Genomic DNA, 17514 nt, shown 5'->3' with positions numbered 1-17514 from the left:
TTATTGCGAAATCAGCCTTTTTCAAAAGCAAAGCTAGGATTAGATCAGGGATAGCTAAATCGGGTTGTCACTTTCAGACATTATTAATAAACTCTATTTTGTAGACAAATACATTAACATGTGATAATTAGAATTACGTATGTTGAATTAGTTATTTATTTCTATTGAGAAAAACCTTTGAAAATTGTGTGTTGCATAATTTTTACAACCGATGGAATCTGTACACTCACATACCACTCACCGCTAAGAATTAGAAATAAATATTGTCTACTTTACATTGCTAAAATATTATATTTCTATTGAAGTGCATGGTAACCACTTTGTATATTATATGTTTTGGTCCACATATATAAAAACACTAAAGCATTTAGCATACTAAGAAATGTGCTTTTAAAATGGGTAAACAAAACCTACAGGCAATTTATGACCAAATAAAATCTAAACATACAGGGATAAGTGGTGATGAGAGTTAGGCATTAAACAAACACTTGTTGTGACAATTGTATATAAGTAGGTAGTGTAGGTAACCAGTTGGTTGATAAATATCCCTGAAAGGTCTAGAGAAATTGGTTGTCCGCACTCTCAACAGAAAGGATCGGAAATTGAAATATGGAAACTCTGAAATGTAAAATTACTTTCAGATTTAGCAGCAATGAAACAAGTCATTCTGATTTCAGCAGTTTTATTTACACGACAAACAAGCAAAGAATTTTTTTTTAATAAAATTGGTTCAAAAAGGGACTATTTTGCCATTGTAAAGATTATTGCAGTTTTGAAGCACATTGGGAAAATACCTAGCGGACAGGGAGAGAGAAAGAGTCAAGAACCTAGTTGGGACAAGAGTAATGTATTAACTACTAAAGTGCTGATTCCCCAATTTATGTTGCAGGGAAAAAAAAATTAGGGGGCTAATAATTAAAAAGTACTCGGAATGCAATTGGATGCATTGTTTTCATGGAACAAGAGTAAGTTGTGATGAGAATGGTGCATAGGGGGCGGGATGGGCTTCAGAAACATTCTTAACATTAACTAAGGTAATAAGCTAAGTATAACAAAGAACATTATATTTTGTTAGCGTGTTAATGGCTAACTAACTGTTTGTGTTAGAATGATGTTTAGACGTGTCCATTAAATCTGATTTTGTATTGCTTGTTACAGATTACCAATAGTTACTCTAAACACAGAATTAAATGTAGGATGCCATAGGAAAAACATAGGGTGCTTTCTAGAACGTTAAATTAGACTTTATTGCCATTATAGATGTATATTTGCAAAAGAAGTATGCATGTATATTTGGGAATTAAACATATATTTATACATCCACATTATCCACATAGACATACGCATCTATGTATTGCATGTATATCAGCTATCTATAAACTATTTACACAATAGCTAATTGTCTATGTTCCAATATCTGACTGCCTATCTATTTATCTACTCACATATTTTTGAAGAATCATGATCCTGTAGCTGAGCAATAAGAAAAGTCTTCTGTAAAATGTCTTCGTTTTTCCTTCTGCAATTATGGTCTGTAGAGAATAATGTTATAGATGCTTTGTCAGCCTCATTGCCTTATTGCCTACAGACAGACTATTATTCCCACCTTTGAAGTGGCAAAGCGTATGACAGAAGGATGAAATGAGATGGTCACACCAAATTACTTTGCTCATGAGGACACCGCGGTGGGAATATTTTTACAGATTGTCCCTCCAGCAAATGGACCTTTCACACTAAGTAGGAATGGGCCTTCTGAAAATAGTTAATAATACCCATATAAATCTTACATTCACAGAACATGGAAACTTCAGAGTTTAGATTTTCCTAATTTCCCCATTGTCACACTATTTTAAAAATGTTTCTGCTATAAGCCTGTACTTGGCCTAATTCCTCCACAGTCAGTGTAAAATGGCACATCACATGGCAAACGTGTGGGAGCAAGGTACATGTGGCAGACATTAGTGATTCCCTGTATTACAGTGTTATCTGGCTAATCTCAAGACTACCTTGATGCCACACATCAAAATAACATAAAGTTTAGAAACAATACCTAAATGGCACTATATGTGTCATTATGGTTTATTCTCGTGAAATTGGATTTTGTCCAGTGAGTGAATTTCTGTAAAGAAATCCTTATTTGATGTAGGATAGGGGTGCCAAAAGGTAGATCCCTAGATGTTTTAAAACAACAGCTTCCATGATGCTTTGGCATTTTAAAGGCATGCAAAACATCATGGGAGTTGTAGTTCTACCACATCTGAGTATCTACCTGATGGGCTCCCCTGATAAGGAAAATGTTACATTTTATATGCTCAAATCATACTGATGACATCTCAATATACCCTGATTCCCATAAAGAACATACATGTTATTTATATCCAACAATTTTCAAATTGGGGTCGATTGACATGATGGTTCTCGTCTTGATACAAAATGTGTGACGTGTACATGAAACAGAACAGGACATGGGGAGAAAAAATTTGAGCTACAAAGTAAAACAATGGTTATTACTATAGCGAATGTGGACCATATAGCAGGTGCAGTCCATTGTTTGCAAGTCAGAGGGACTGGCTAACTTGCTGGAGACAAACATTTAAGAAGGGGTAAAGTAGCATCAGTAATAGAGGACGTGTGAGATACCACAGAAAATAGAAATATAGAATATGGCGGTAGACAAGAACCATTCGGCCCATCTAGTCTGCCCAGTTTTCTAAATACTTTCATTAGTCCCTGGCATTATCTTATAGTTAGGATAGCCTTATGCCTATCCCACGCATGCTTAAACTTCTTTACTGTGTTAACCTCTACCACTTCAGCTGGAAGGCTATTCCATGCATCCACTACCCTCTCAGTAAAGTAATACTTCCGGATATTATTTTTAAACCTTTGTCCCTCTAATTTAAGACTATGTCCTCTTGTTGTGGTAGTTTTTCTTATTTTAAATATAGTCTCCTCCTTTACTGTGTTGATTCCCTTTATGTATTTAAATGTTTCTATCATATCCCCCTATCTTGTCTTTCCTCCAAGCTATACATGTTAAATTAACTATTGTGAATTCTATGAGAAAATGCTTGGTTTGGATGTAAAAAAAAAAAAAAGGCATGGCTAGGTTGCTTAAGTAGACTATAAAATAACTACAGCATGATATTTCTTTTTAAAATTCATAAATGCTTCTCTATAAAATAAAAAAACAAAACAAACAAAAAAAACTCATACCTGGAGCACATAAACACAAAAATAATATTGCCATCATTGCCATCATTGTACAAATCCATATGGTTTAAAGTATGGGGGGGGGGGGGGGGGGGGGGGAGGGGATAACATGAAACTTACAAATTATTTAACAGCAATAAAGGGAGATTGTTGGTTAGTTGTATAATCTGCAATGGCTACCAACTGTATGGCACAGCCGAAAAAACAGTCAGTTTCCTGTTACATGTATTGAATGTTTCCTGTTACATATGTAGCGATTTACCTAGTTCAAATTTATGAAACAAGCCAGCTTAGAAATGTGTGTGGGGATTTCAAGATGGATTCTCTTTGTCAGGCCCTCCCTATATATACAGGGCCATAGCCAATCCTGCAAAGTGCTGGAGCCCACCCCTATGCCCCCTTCCCTCTCCCCTCCCTCCCCCCCACTCAAAAAAAAAGTAAAAAAATAAATAAAATAAAGTCTGTTACCCACTCTTTCTTTACTATTTTTTTGGTGGGGGGTACATAAATATCAGACCTTCCCACGGACTGCTGAAATATATGTTTTATGTAATATATCAGAGTAAAAAGGAAATCACTTACATTCACCCATCATAGTTATGGAACATACTCGTTGTCATCAACATCCATTAAAATAAAAAATAAATAAATGTAATCCACTGAGCTACAACATAATATCAAAGATTAGTCTAAAGAATATTATGATTATTTTAAAATGACTTTAAAATGTAAAAACATTTTTGGAAAATATTTTCATAGATTGTAAAATAATCACAAGCAAGAATAATGAACACAAGATATATGAAATATCTCTGTTTCTTAGCACTTTATGCCAAATTCGACAGAAGGAAGGAAGCTGGGAATTTTGAAGACAATCTAGGACATGCTTTGATGTAAATTTCCAAGTGAATATGATTCATCTCTACACATCTGTTTTCCAAGTGCATTAATGGATTTTGCCCTAATAAACCAGTACAGTAGTTGGCATCATGCTTAGTGCCGTAGTGTATATATGATCACTCTATTATATTTGTTATACTATATATACTGCTTAGTCCTGAATCTCTTCTCTGCACTTTGTAGTAGTTGATTTCTGAAATCGTACTGAGTCATTCTAAGAAACCACATTTTAAATAAATAGGCTTTTTATTTTTAACTAGATTAAGCAGCTTGCTTACAGGTTGTTAGTCAAACAACGTGAATGTAACTATTTCCAACTTTAAGGAAAAGGAAAAGGAAAAGAAAACCAACTGCAATGGATGCATTTCATTTACCTTGTTAGATAAACTTGGAAATAATAAAGTAGATTTGCCTGCCATACCTGTATTGGGTCATGGTGCTCTAGATTCCAGGCACAATATGACCTAACTGCAATTTTGGTTTCAATTGGCCCAGTGCTGATAGACTGGCACCCAAATGCTAGACGTTGCTCCAGCATAATGTTGGTACATGGATACTGCCATTTGCTAACTTGGCATGTTTATGGTTTGCTGTGCAACCAATTAAAGGAACACTGTGGTGTTAGGAATACATATTGGTATTCCTAATGCCTCTTGTTATTTAGGTCCCCCCGTCTGTATAAAAAAATAAAATAAAATAAATGAGAAATAAACAAATAAGATGTTAAACTACCTACAGTGTTCTTTTAAAGTCTAAGGTCTAGTGTGATAGAGCAGCTAGAGCTTAATGTCTTTGTTTTCTAACAGCCTAGGTGACAATTTAATATAAGTCTGCTGCAATGAAATCAGGCAACAGATGTTCATGTTCCTTTAAACTACACCTCCACTGAGCACACAGGAGACTCCCTAAATCACAATGGCTTGCGGTTATCTATGTATTTTAATTCACGAAAGGTAGATACGTTTTATCACCTTTTGTAAATTCCTTTTGGCGGTTGGGGGAAAACATCAAAGTTGCACTAAATAGGCTAAGGGACCCTAACATTCCATATCATTATTTGTGTTCAAATTGTTGCTGTTGCTGGATATTGGACATGTAAAAAAGCCTATAAAACTTAAGAAAAAAAAAAAAGTTAAGGCAAAGTCAACTTTCTGTTTATTCACTGTTTTAAGATTTTTACTTTAGTTGTTTGTGCTACTAAGTCCTGTGTCTGCATCAATTACATAAATCAGGGGATGCACTTTGATGCAGAATAAAATCACTTGCTATTGAGGACCTATTTTCAAAACGTATGGTTTCTGCACCTACAACGACAATACAACTAATTTTGAAGTGCAGACAGAAATCTGGAAATGATGCAGTCTCAATGGATTACTCCAGTTGTAGAATGTTGCCAACTAATTGATCACTCATACGATACATCATAGTGATTTGTAGTGATCTTGAATTACGTGAATGGAAAAATAATAACGTGCCCTAAATTAAGGAAAGTTTGAGATGTGTTCATGACTTGATGAATAATTAAATGCATTAGAAACAGAAATACTTAAGTTTTCACCTTATTCTATTACAATGGGTACATTGGGTAAAGAACATAGGCCTCGGTTTAATACGATTTCTAGACGTATTCTGCAGGTCTAAGTACTGTAGCGATTGTGTATGTATTTAGGGAATGTAGAATGTCTTAGAATCTAGTCTTTAGGGTTTGTATGTTTATCAGGACCCAGGTAAGTTGTCAAACTGTTTTTAAACTACTTATCATGGAAGGGTGCCAGGGTACTGGCCCATTGCGTCAGTGGCTGTTTCCTGGTGGCCTAGCGGGGCCTGTGACACTCCTCTCCTTACGGATCTTACCCTGCTTTCTCTTCTCTCCCTCTCCTCTGTGAGTTTCTACTTGATAATGTACAGGGAAGAAGTGAAGTGCATTGATCGCAGCTGTATCGAAGGTCCCGGTGGCACACTTGGTAAGCCACCATGCACTTTTGAGGTATAAAGATGGCCATCATTTACAGAAAGAAAGAGGATAGTGGCTTGCCGGGTCTTAGGGGTCCTGGTCCTAGTGGCATAATGGAGTCCTTGTGGGCCTCCTCCCTGGACTGGGCCCTCAGTCATGCCTGAATGATCCGTCTGCGCTTGCTATACATTTAAATGGTGACTTCTGTAGATAAGTCATTTGGAAAGTGTTTCTTATAGTGTTGAATCATTTGTAAGGATGATAAATCATTTGGAAAGTTTTGCTAGCAGTACTGAATCATTTGGAAAGCTTATTAAATTGAAGCCATAGAGGGAGGAGATAGAAAAGTATAGAGAATTATCAAAAATACAAGATATTGAATATAACATTTATTCACACCCAAATTCTACATGCTGTCCCTTCTCGAAATTCCACCTTGAAGACACACAAGTATAAGTGATAAGAGAAGATGGGGCAGCCTCGATAAAGAAAACAGGGAACATAAGGTCCAGACACATAAGGTCAGGAAAAAATTATTTATTGAGATCCACATTTATATTTACTAGTTATAAAACTGGTTACTTTACAACATCGGCACACATCCGACTTTGGAGACAATAATAAACTCCAAAATGTGCTGATGAATTTCTTTGACAGTTTCTACTTTCTCAAGCTGTTGGGGGAAAGATAATTTTTTAAGCTGCAATGTTGCTTCTTAGAGCTAGTCATTCCAAATGAAGACCAGCAATTCAAATGTTTTCACAGGAAATTCACATTTTTTTCTCTCTTCCTGTTTGCTCAAGTATGTCAACACTTTACACGAAAATGTGAAAACATATTTTCATTTTTTTTTTCCCATCGAGGAGACTGTGTGTGGCTTGACAAGTTAAATTATTTTTTTCTAAGGTGTATTTCCTGTATAAAACAGTATAGAGTTTTGTATATTTAAATGTTAAGCCTATAATGAAAATTATAAATAATAAAAAGAATATTGGTTGCTGAACTCTTACCGGATTATTTATAAAATAGTACAACTAACCTAAATTTGTTTCATTTATTTGTTTTACATAATGGGCACTGGCATTTATTTACACACCATATATTTTTAAATTTATTCTAAGAATGTCATTTTATCACACTGTTAAAATAGTCTGTAATCCCATAAAGTAGAATTTGGATGTTGATTTGAATCAAACTATACAACTTTAGCACTTTAAAGAGCCATTCATCTTGTATATAATAAATGCAGGACATTGCATGGCAAAGATTTATCAAAATGTTCTGTTGTAAAAAGTGGCGCAACATTGTAAAACTGGAGGAGTCACTAATCGACTGTGCCTGCAGTGCCCAATGGTTTCCATGGTGGTTGGTCCACATTTACTATAAATAAACCATTTTAGGACGCTCTGATAAGCCTTCCCCACTGTTTGATTTGGGGAAGATGACAAATGAATTTTTCTCAGCTGTCGAGACTTTTTTTTTTTTAGCCTGCCTACCAACACACAAATAGCAATGCAAGAACATTTAGAAAAGTGATTGGATTAATATCAGGACAATGTTTAAAGGATTACTCCAAGCACCATGACCACTTCGGTGACTAGAGTATTTTTATGTGTGAAGAGTGTGTCCTTTTTTCATTATACAACAAGTGCCGATTTCAATAGAAATTGACACATTTATAAATTAATCTTGTTACGCCCCCTGGCTTTCAAGCAGACAAGTGATCCTATTACTTCCTGATGTTTAGCTTCATGGAGCTAAACTCAATAGGCCATAAATTATTCAGAGCATCTGCCTTGTAAAGACTTCTAATTGAGCTGCATTGTGAAGTCTGTGATTGGACAGCCATAGAATGTTTGGGAGGGGGTTGAAGGGTAAGACTTGCATAGGCTTCAGACAAGAGAACTGCAGCTTATGCAATATGTTTTAGATATACTCCAATTAAAAAAATGCATAATTTTGAGGGTACCATTCTGTATTGAGAGAACTTGGCTAGAACCACGAGCATTATTTGAAGTTTGAGGGACGGAATATTACTGTCAGCATATTGTTTTTTAGGCCAAGAGTTATAAGTACTTTGAAAAGACTACCAGCAGAATTGATTAATACCAATACAGAGGATAAGTTCAAGAATGCTTGGGATATAATATAATTACAAACAATGTAGTCTATTATGTACTCATTGTAAAAAAGATTTACAAAATAGAAATCACTCTTCAAATCATACAAAGTAAGAAATATATTTCCAATATTTTTTTAAAACGTCTTAATCTCAAAGTCATAAAAATGATATTGACGGCAGCCTGTTTTGAAGATAAGATACAGAATGAGTAAATTGTAAAACCTAATTTGCCAGGAATAAGAAACACTTGCCAAAGTATTTGTAAAGCTTACTTCTTGGTTCTCGTGGTCCATCTACTGTCACTTTGATGGCTCTGTGGTATGTAGCAACCTGTGTAGGGCTCGTGAAAACTGTGATTGTCAAGGTGAAACTTTTCCCTGTAAATTGAAAGATATAACATACATTAGTGTTTATTTTCTAAATGATTTCTTTCTGTACATTGTTTGCCATGAAATTCGGAGCCCAAGTTGATTTAACTTAGTTGGGAAACACTAATTGCTGACTTGCGTAATGTGCATAATGGCAGAGGAAATGGTTGTCTAAGTTTAACAGTCTGCAAGTTCTGGATCGTCTAATGGTGAGTCAGCTGCAAAGTCACCAAGGGCAACTGTCTCTGCTAGAATATTGTTCCCTACGTACAGGTTAGAGATAGAGTGATACTTTGTTGGGCTCTCATTTTGTATCATGAGTTGCAAAAGTAGCCTGTCCTTTATCCCTCTGTCAATCAGATGCTTGGCATACATAGAAGTACTTACTATTTGTGGGCCTTATGCCCAGATAGAGTCGATACACTGGTGATGTTTTTAGAAATCTGCATTTCAATGGATAAGCACGAGCAGATTTTTACAGTTTTATTTATCTATCCATATAATGCCTATAAATCTTTAGTCCTTCAATATTCCTGTAATGTAACAAATATCTTTAAAAATTAACAAGTAGTAAATTTATATATTGTTAATTTCTTTTTTTATGTATTCCTTAAAAGCAGCATATATAACTAACACCTGTTTCTCCTATGTCTGCATCCCATATTTCAAATAAATGAAATTATTTCTTATATTATTATTTTAAGATCTTGGCAGCAAAGAGGGCATACAAATGTCTGAATTAGACATAGCTGTTGTGTAACTAATAAATAGAAAAGGATATTAAACATAGGAGATAAAGTTATCCACCTCATCACAAATTCTAAAATTTTTCTTGCATACCATCAATGGCTCGAAAGTGTCATGTCACTGTATTAACCCCTTAAGGACCAAACTTCTGGAATAAAAGGGAATCATGACATATCACACATGTCATGTGTCCTTAAGGGGTTAAAATCAGTTTTGCTAAAATATATATTTTTTTCTAATGTTCTCTAAAACAGTTCCGAATCAAGACGTCTGAGCACTCTGCAAAATGCAGGTTTTAGGAAATGAGTCCTTAAGTGCCAGAATTTAGCATTTCATCAGAGGGAAAAATGAATGTGTGTGTGTGAAATCAGTTACTATTAGATAATTGAATATTGATAAAATTCCAACTCCAGGTGAAGCTGTCTAGAAGTTGCATTAATCCTTTATTTTAGTTGTACAATAACAGATACATTCATCATTAAAACCGAGTTCAAAGACCAGACTTGGAATTGTACGCCATTCCGGTTTGGAAATTTGTTTTGGAAGCATGAAAAAAACAAAAACCCTCTAACAGGATAATTAAGTGCAGAAATAAAAGCTTAATTCATAAAAGGAAACATTTTCCATTTGCCAATGTGCAGTCAGTTAAGTGCAGAGAGGGTGGGGGAATGAAAATATGCATCTATTTGAAAACCAAACACGATGACGGAAATGTAAAAAAAAAAAATGTAAATCCGTTTTATTGAAAAATAACAAGTAAACAGTTATTAGATGCAAATAAAATATTTCTTATTTTTTTTAAGGTACGAGTACAAATAAATGTAAGCTTGCTTGTGATACAAAAGATCTAGCTGGTTACTGTCTGAAATAAATGATCAATGCTGTAGGCTTATGGTATTCATCATACCAAAGAAGATCGAGTCAGAGTTAAATACTCAATAACCGTAATGTGTTACAGGTTTAACTGACAGGGTAGAAAGCACTGTAGATTAGCAGCAGAAGAAAAGGTTAATATAAACTGTGCAAAGTATGTAAATACATGAAACACATAGTCAAAATAAAGGCGTCATTCTTACAGGTCTTGAAAGACAAAAATAAAACAAATTATAAATATAAAATAGAGATCTATCTATTTGTCTGTCTAATCTATTTATCTATCTATCATCTATCATCCATCCATTAATAAGTTATTTCCTTCAAATTGTTATATAATCCCAATTTTTTTGAAAAATTGCTAAATTAAAACATTTGAATTATATTCATTCATCAATAAAGCAGATAAAATTTTTGTTTATTCTGTTGGCAACTTCTTTAATCAGTACAGCAGTTGTTGAAGAGGACCTGTCATTTGTTAGTTTCTTAACTCGTGAATTCTTCTTATTAAAATCTGCATATTGTTGGTTTTCTTTTATTTAATGTTGCATTTCTTTATGTATTATTGGCATTTATATAACACCACCATATTCAGTAGTGCTTGAAGGTCAAGTTAGGGTAAAATTGGTACTATGATGTATAGCTAAGAAGAAGGTTCAGCAGTGCGTAGAGACAATAATTATAAGCTTAAGTCATAGAAGCCCAGCCTTGTCAACCATCAATCTACGTGGCTTGAGTGATGGCTGACTTCAACCACTGTGTATGAGGGATGTTTATAATCTAGTTCAGTAGGCAGGTCTGAGGATCCTAGATATTGCTTTGCTGGTAAAGTAAGTATGAACAAGTCATGGAAAGATACATAGAGATGAAACGTATTATTGGACAATAATGCCGTTGAGGGATTCTGTAGATTTCATAACAAACCACAAGATTAAAGGCTGAGTGATTTATAAATGCATCGAGAGCCTCAAGAATATTTTCCCTCGATATATACTTTACCATTTTTATCTTCTATATTACAGATACTTTATAGGCCTAGGTTACTATGTTAGGTTTGGCGTTGGGGTTAAGGCTGAGGTTAGGGTTGGCATAATGACTGGGTTTAATCCTAATGTTACTGAATTGGCATTGGTGTGCTAGTGTAGAGGTTAAAGGTTAGATGCAGTGTAAGATCAGTGGGGATTACAATCATGTGTGGCAGCCATTTTCAGCAACGGCCATTACTTCAGTTACTGCCTTATTACAAGTAAGGAGGAATGCGCAAATCAGCTATGTATGGAGGTGGCACAGGATTAGGGCCTGAGGACCTAGTGTGCATATGTGAATTGGGGGGAGGGATGGGTGACACTAAGGGCCTAGACCAGGGAAAGACAACCTTCGGCTCTCCAGATGTTGTGGCCTACATCCCCATAATGCTCTTACACACATAATGCTGGCAAAGCATCATGGGAGGTGTAGTCCAAAACATCTGCAGAGCCGAAGGTTGTCTATCCCTGGCCTAGACAATGCACCTCCCCTAGATGTATATAGATGTTTATACTTTGGGGATGCAGCACACTAAAACAATTCTCAAAAGGGCAAAGAATAACAAAAGAAAGAGAAAAAGAAAATCCATCTCACAATACTTTACTTTGGTACAGGAAGCCACATCTGTGTCATAAAGATTAAACTGTTTCATAGAGCTAAAATGTTCTGCCTCAGATTCACACAGGTACAGATGGATGAAAGTTTATAGGACTTATCAACATGAATGGTTTACTGAATGGGTCCAACATACAATATGAAGTTCCTATTTTTTGAGCATCTACAACACGACTGATTATGCTATGGTGAACAACTTCATCTTCATATTTTGTTATTTGACCACAATGACATGTTAAACAGTACTTACAATTAAAAAAAAAGTTAAAAAATTTAACTTCAAGATGAATATGCAGACAATAAAAAAAGTGAAATAAACTATTAAAAAAATGTAAAAATGTTTTGCAGTGTAGAGCGGATTAATGCAATTCCAGTTTAGCTTTCGATGGATTGTTTTGATAGGCAGTAATGGGCAGAAGAAGAGTTATCTTCGAAACACTAGAACTATTTTAAATGACTCTATACATCTGTAATCATTAAAATTGAATTAAGAATGTTCCACGTGCTATCTTTAATTTTACCCACCTCTTCCGCTTCTCCCAACAAATCGAAGATCATTGAACCGAGCCACTTGGTTCTTCATGACAGCGGAGGCATTGCGCAATTCAGCTGAATAGTTCTCATCATTTCCAGCCATAACTGTGACCACCGTTCCGTCAGGAACATCTCCTAAAGCCAAAACCTGGGCACAGGAGAAACCAAGATGTGATTCGATCCTTAATTCAATACACCCATTGTTTAATCCATAAATCTAAGAGTGAAGATAGCTATCCCATCTCCTCAGAGTATATGGCAGTAGGCCATCTGGTAACCCATTTTCTCAAAAATTAATTTTCCGAAATCCAACCTACAATTCTTCTTTTATTGGAAATGATAATGGGTGTCAGAAGTTATCTGCACTCAGTTGCTCTAGAATGTGCTCCTTGCAATATTGAAATACAGAGGAAACATAAATACATAAACAACTTCTTTTCCACCAGCTAGATTTCAATATATAAAATGATTTACTGTATTGTATACATTACAAATGTTTCAGGAGCCATTGGCCTTGGCTTCCTGTATGAAACAGGTTATTCTACTGTATATAACATTTGTTGAAACCATCATATCTAATATCTAATATATAATACAATATCTGATTTTCATATCCAGTTTATCAACATTTGATATTTGTTTCTTTTATTTTTTTCACGCCTCTTGACTTTATTCTAGTATTGTTCAAACAGACTTTTTTTATACACTTTTTTACACTGTAATTATTATGTGTTTTTTTGGTCAGTATTTTTATCTACTATTCTCTTGTTTGTCTTCTCTTTTCTCTAATGAAAGTTGGAAATTATATTTACTAGAGTAACTGATAAAGTATTGCTTCTTTTTGTATTACAAAATAGAATTAGAAATGTTGTTGCTGAGATGATAAAGTATCTTTCCATCCATTAATCCATCTATTCTTGTACCCGAATAGCGCATAAACATTGCAGACTCTGCTCTGACATTCTGCCTTTTGGACCTATTTAAGAGGACTACGAGTTAAAAGCTTTTGAGGTTTTCCAAATGCTAAGATGTTCATTTATTAAAATTTACGTTTACTCATATATATAATATACTCAACATATATCATACGATGACTGATTATACAACTATCATTTCCTACATAATTATATGTTTCCATATTTAACAAAATTGTCCTAAGGCCTAATATATATTTATACTAAGGAGATGACCATAATTAATGCAATACTAAAAAGTATGTATATCAAATGTTATTTTAGGGCCTTTCTCCAAAGTGTTTAATGAAATCAAGTTATCTGCTTTTGATTTAATATAAAATTGTTGTATCAAATGTCCTATAAAAAACATAAAAAATCCTGTCCTATTAAAATCGGTAATAGCAATGTCTTTTCTCATGTTGATAAATTTTGTTGATACATTATTCTAGTCCCATTAAGAAAGCCAATACCATACACCGGGATGTGGATGGTGCAATCTCAGATTCTTTATTGAAGTAGATAGCTGTTATACTGAATACAGCATTGCATGCAAGATGTGCAGATAACATTTACCTTGCTACAAACTAACTTTCTGTATTAGAATCTGAAAAAGCAAGGGTGTCTTTAATTGAAATATAACTGTCCTAAAACACTAATCATTTGTACAAATCGTAACACTGCATTCAAGGTCACCTTGCATAGAGAAATTTCTCAATATTTCACAATAATTCAAATATAAGAAAATTGCTAATATGTCTAATAGCTTTAATGTACCCTACACTTTTCTGGACAAAGATGGTCAAAGCTGAATTCTTCCAACCCATATATATTTAGTTATGAAATATGTTCTGCAACCTAGTCTGTGTTGCTACAGGCTATTACGACCTCAATATGCAACTCAAAGGTGGTCCCTTTAAATTGCTATAAAAATATCTGTATAAATTTCAGCATTAAGAAGTGGACTTTTAATTATTTTTTAGAATGCTAATATAAGGATTGTATTTTTATTTTTGAACTATTGGTTTGGTACAGAATATAAATTTAGGTTACAGTTAAATTATTATCTCAAATTGGTAAAAACTGAGAACTAAATAGACTCATTGTATGTGCAGCTTGACCCTGCAGTTGAGTGACTTTGAAGTGGGATGGGGTGTTTTTAAACTCTCTCTAGAACCCTGCTTATTCTGACCTCAAATCTGCTCCTTTAACAAGCTACCTATGTTAATACAAATGTATTGGTCTGTGATTCCTCTGGAAGTGGTGTATTTTCCCCAACCTGATTTTTTTTTCCTCAGATGTGTGTACTTATGTTCTGCCTACTCTGACCACAGAGTTCATATTTTAAAAAATTGTAACTGCCAAGCCAACTATGATTTATGTATACACCTATATATTAAATAGCGTGTATGCTAATTTAATTTTATTTTATTAAAAATATGTAAAGCAGACATCTGTACATTCAATAGGTTTTTTTTTATTATCTATACTATATTTTTTTCTTACATTAATAGGAATCAAGATCCATTTAGCTTGCAAAATTATTTTCCCATGTTCATAAATTTTTGAATCTAAATCTTATAGTTATGTAAGATTATGTATTGTGTTTTTGATTTTTTTTTCTACATTTCCTAGTTCATCAGTGAGCATAATAATCAACACATATGTTACAGTGGTTTAAAATTAGGATTTAATTTAAGCAGTATATTATCAAAATTATCTAAATATTATTCTGGCATATGATTTTGTTTAATCTCATCAGAGTGTATTTAGTGACACAACATCCTTTAACTTCAAAGAAAAAAAAAATATCTATGGTGAGTAAGATTGACAGATGGCTATAAGTTAACCTGTTTAAATTTAGATGTTTATGTTTTTTAATTTTTTTTTTTTAAATTAGCCCATATCTGTTTTTTTTTTATTCAGTTACCTTTTAGGTCTCAATGGGATTAATATAATTTGGGATAGCATTAACTGATTGGATCAAAATACTATTTCTTTAAATATGAAAATTTTGCTGTTAAAAATGTTATGGTAAAATATATTTTTTTCTGTTTATGACACATGGTAATTTGAAGAAGGGAAGGAGGAGTGACATTGAGGTTAAGTCACTGATCTCTGAAGTGGTATACCAATTATACCAAAACCATGTAATCATGCCAAACATACTACTCTGGATAAGACGTGTATATATGTGTATTAAGATATATGTTTCATTTTTAATTTTCAATTAGATTGTGTGCTTTTATTTCAGCCTATAAGCATTTTAAAAAAAATATAAACTCTGTGGTTTTAATTGATATTATCTGGTAGTTATAACATTAGTCATATTAAGATTCCTGAACTTGAATTATCACACTAACATGTTCTATTCACGAACAGGAACTCTTATAATACGAGAAAGCAAGCTTATTACGACCAATTAGTACTGAATCATTTACTGGATTCATTTCGATAGAATATGGGTATTATCTGATAAAGCCATACAATAGCGCTTTTATAAATGTCGATGGGCTATCTACAATGATACAATGACACAGCAATGTCACAATGAGACTTTAAATGTACCAAAATCACCATCTAGTCTGTTTAGTATCATTACACGCAAATTGTTAAATACTAACTGTATTATTTTCACAGCTAAATAAAATACACTTTAGTATACAGATTATATATATATATATATATATATATATATATATATATATATATATATATATATATATATATATATATAAATTAGAAAATAAAATATTTGACAAAAGTTTATCATAAATATATCATATACATATATATGATGTACTTATGATAAAAATGTGTCAAGAATGGAAACAATGTTTTACTGAATAATACATTGTTCCATTCTTTGCTGCTCTAGAATGTTGCAAATTCTGGAGAACAAAAGATAACTTCTTCCACCTGCAGTGTCTCTCCCATCCCACCCCACCCCACTCCATCCCATCCCAATTTACCTTGAAGGCAACAGGCAGGGTCTTGTTACATCTCCAGTGTGAAGGTAGCACTGAGCACAAGAAGTTTGGACTGTCGGTCCTTACAAGCTCCCCTGCATGGTCAGCCAGAACATCCACCACCGTCCGGATCTCCGACCTGGTCCTCCCCGGGGCAGAAGAGCTGATGGTCCCGTTGTTGTCTCCCATTTTACCGCAGGAAAAGGAGGTGGATGGAGGGGTGAAGCGCCTGCTGGTGCTCGGGTCTACGGGAATACGCATTACAACAGCAGGGGGTTAGAGAGAGGAAGACACCGAAATCTAGACTGTAAGGAGAGACTCTTCTAGGAGTCAGAGCAAGTTCTACCCAACAACCAAGAGCAGGCAGGGCCGAGGGGCTCTGTATTAGGGCAGTGGGTAATGTCAGGGCACTGGTTTTCTTATCACTAATCTGATCTCAGAAGAGAAGAAAAAAGAAACAAAAGTCGTGTGAGAAGATCAGCCTCTCAGGAAGTCACTGTCTGCTGAGAATTGCAGGGGTGGTGGTGGTGGTGGAGGAGGAGGGGGAGAGAAGACACACAGAGCCTTGTGATGATGCACTGTGAAGTTTCAGCACCCTATGTTACCATGTACACAGGCAAACAATATATTTATATCTAAAGATGGAAAGCTGCACGGTTTGAGGAGCTTCAAGTCTAGTTACTGTGCAGACAAGAAACAAGGTCCTTCTAGAGTCGTTTCAGAGGGGAAGTAGGGCAGAAGCTCCTGCAGGACCCAGCCAGCAGCTCCTCTCCTGAAGGTGCAGAGGTAGGTTACCAGGCAGGTTTTTTTTAATAGGTGTATGCCATCGTCAGGTTTGAGAGAGTATGCAGGTTATTTTTCTCATACACATAAAAACCCCTCAAAATACCGAAACAGGTTCAGATATATAGAAGCTGAGAAAAATAAACGTAAAGCATACAGAAGTTTTCACACATCTGCCTTAATTTCCTGGTGCTTCCTGGGGCTGCTTTGTCAGCTAAAATGGTTTGATAGGGAGGGAGAGAGCTGCTGCTGTTGGTGGGCGAGGGGGCTCCTTTGTGGCTGCTGTCTGCACCAAGATCTGAAAAGTTGTGGACAATCCAGAAGAAGAGATCGTGCCAATTGCTCTGTCCTTCGCTGCTCTCACTGGGACCGAGGGAGACTGGGGAGCTTCTAGTCCAGGTCACAAGCCATGGGATGGTGTCACAGAGCTCCACTGGTCCCCTGACCTTCTGCTGGC

General features: G+C 34.9%; 1 protein-coding gene across 2 annotated transcripts in view; it reads right to left on the bottom strand.

Moving 5' to 3' along the window:
- Positions 1–16913, bottom strand: part of RUNX3 (RUNX family transcription factor 3) — a 33367-nt gene extending 16454 nt beyond the window's left edge. Inside the window, exons 1-4 of one of the 2 annotated variants that reach the window (XM_063444560.1) lie at positions 16278–16913; positions 12344–12500; positions 8462–8566; positions 1446–1532 (exon numbers count right to left, since the gene is read on the bottom strand). In XM_063444560.1, the coding sequence (XP_063300630.1) occupies positions 1446–1532; positions 8462–8566; positions 12344–12500; positions 16278–16535 (607 nt within the window). In that variant the 5' untranslated portion in view covers positions 16536–16913. The remainder of the gene's footprint in view (positions 1–1445; positions 1533–8461; positions 8567–12343; positions 12501–16277) is intronic. The other variant, XM_063444561.1, reaches the window with a different exon arrangement.
- Between the last annotated feature and the right edge of the window lie 601 nt (positions 16914–17514).

This window comes from Pelobates fuscus, chromosome 1 (genome assembly GCF_036172605.1).
Source record: "Pelobates fuscus isolate aPelFus1 chromosome 1, aPelFus1.pri, whole genome shotgun sequence".
NCBI classification, from domain to species: domain Eukaryota; kingdom Metazoa; phylum Chordata; class Amphibia; order Anura; family Pelobatidae; genus Pelobates; species Pelobates fuscus.
The sequence above is the reverse complement of the archived record's forward strand: the minus strand, read 5'-3'. Positions and strand labels throughout refer to the sequence as shown.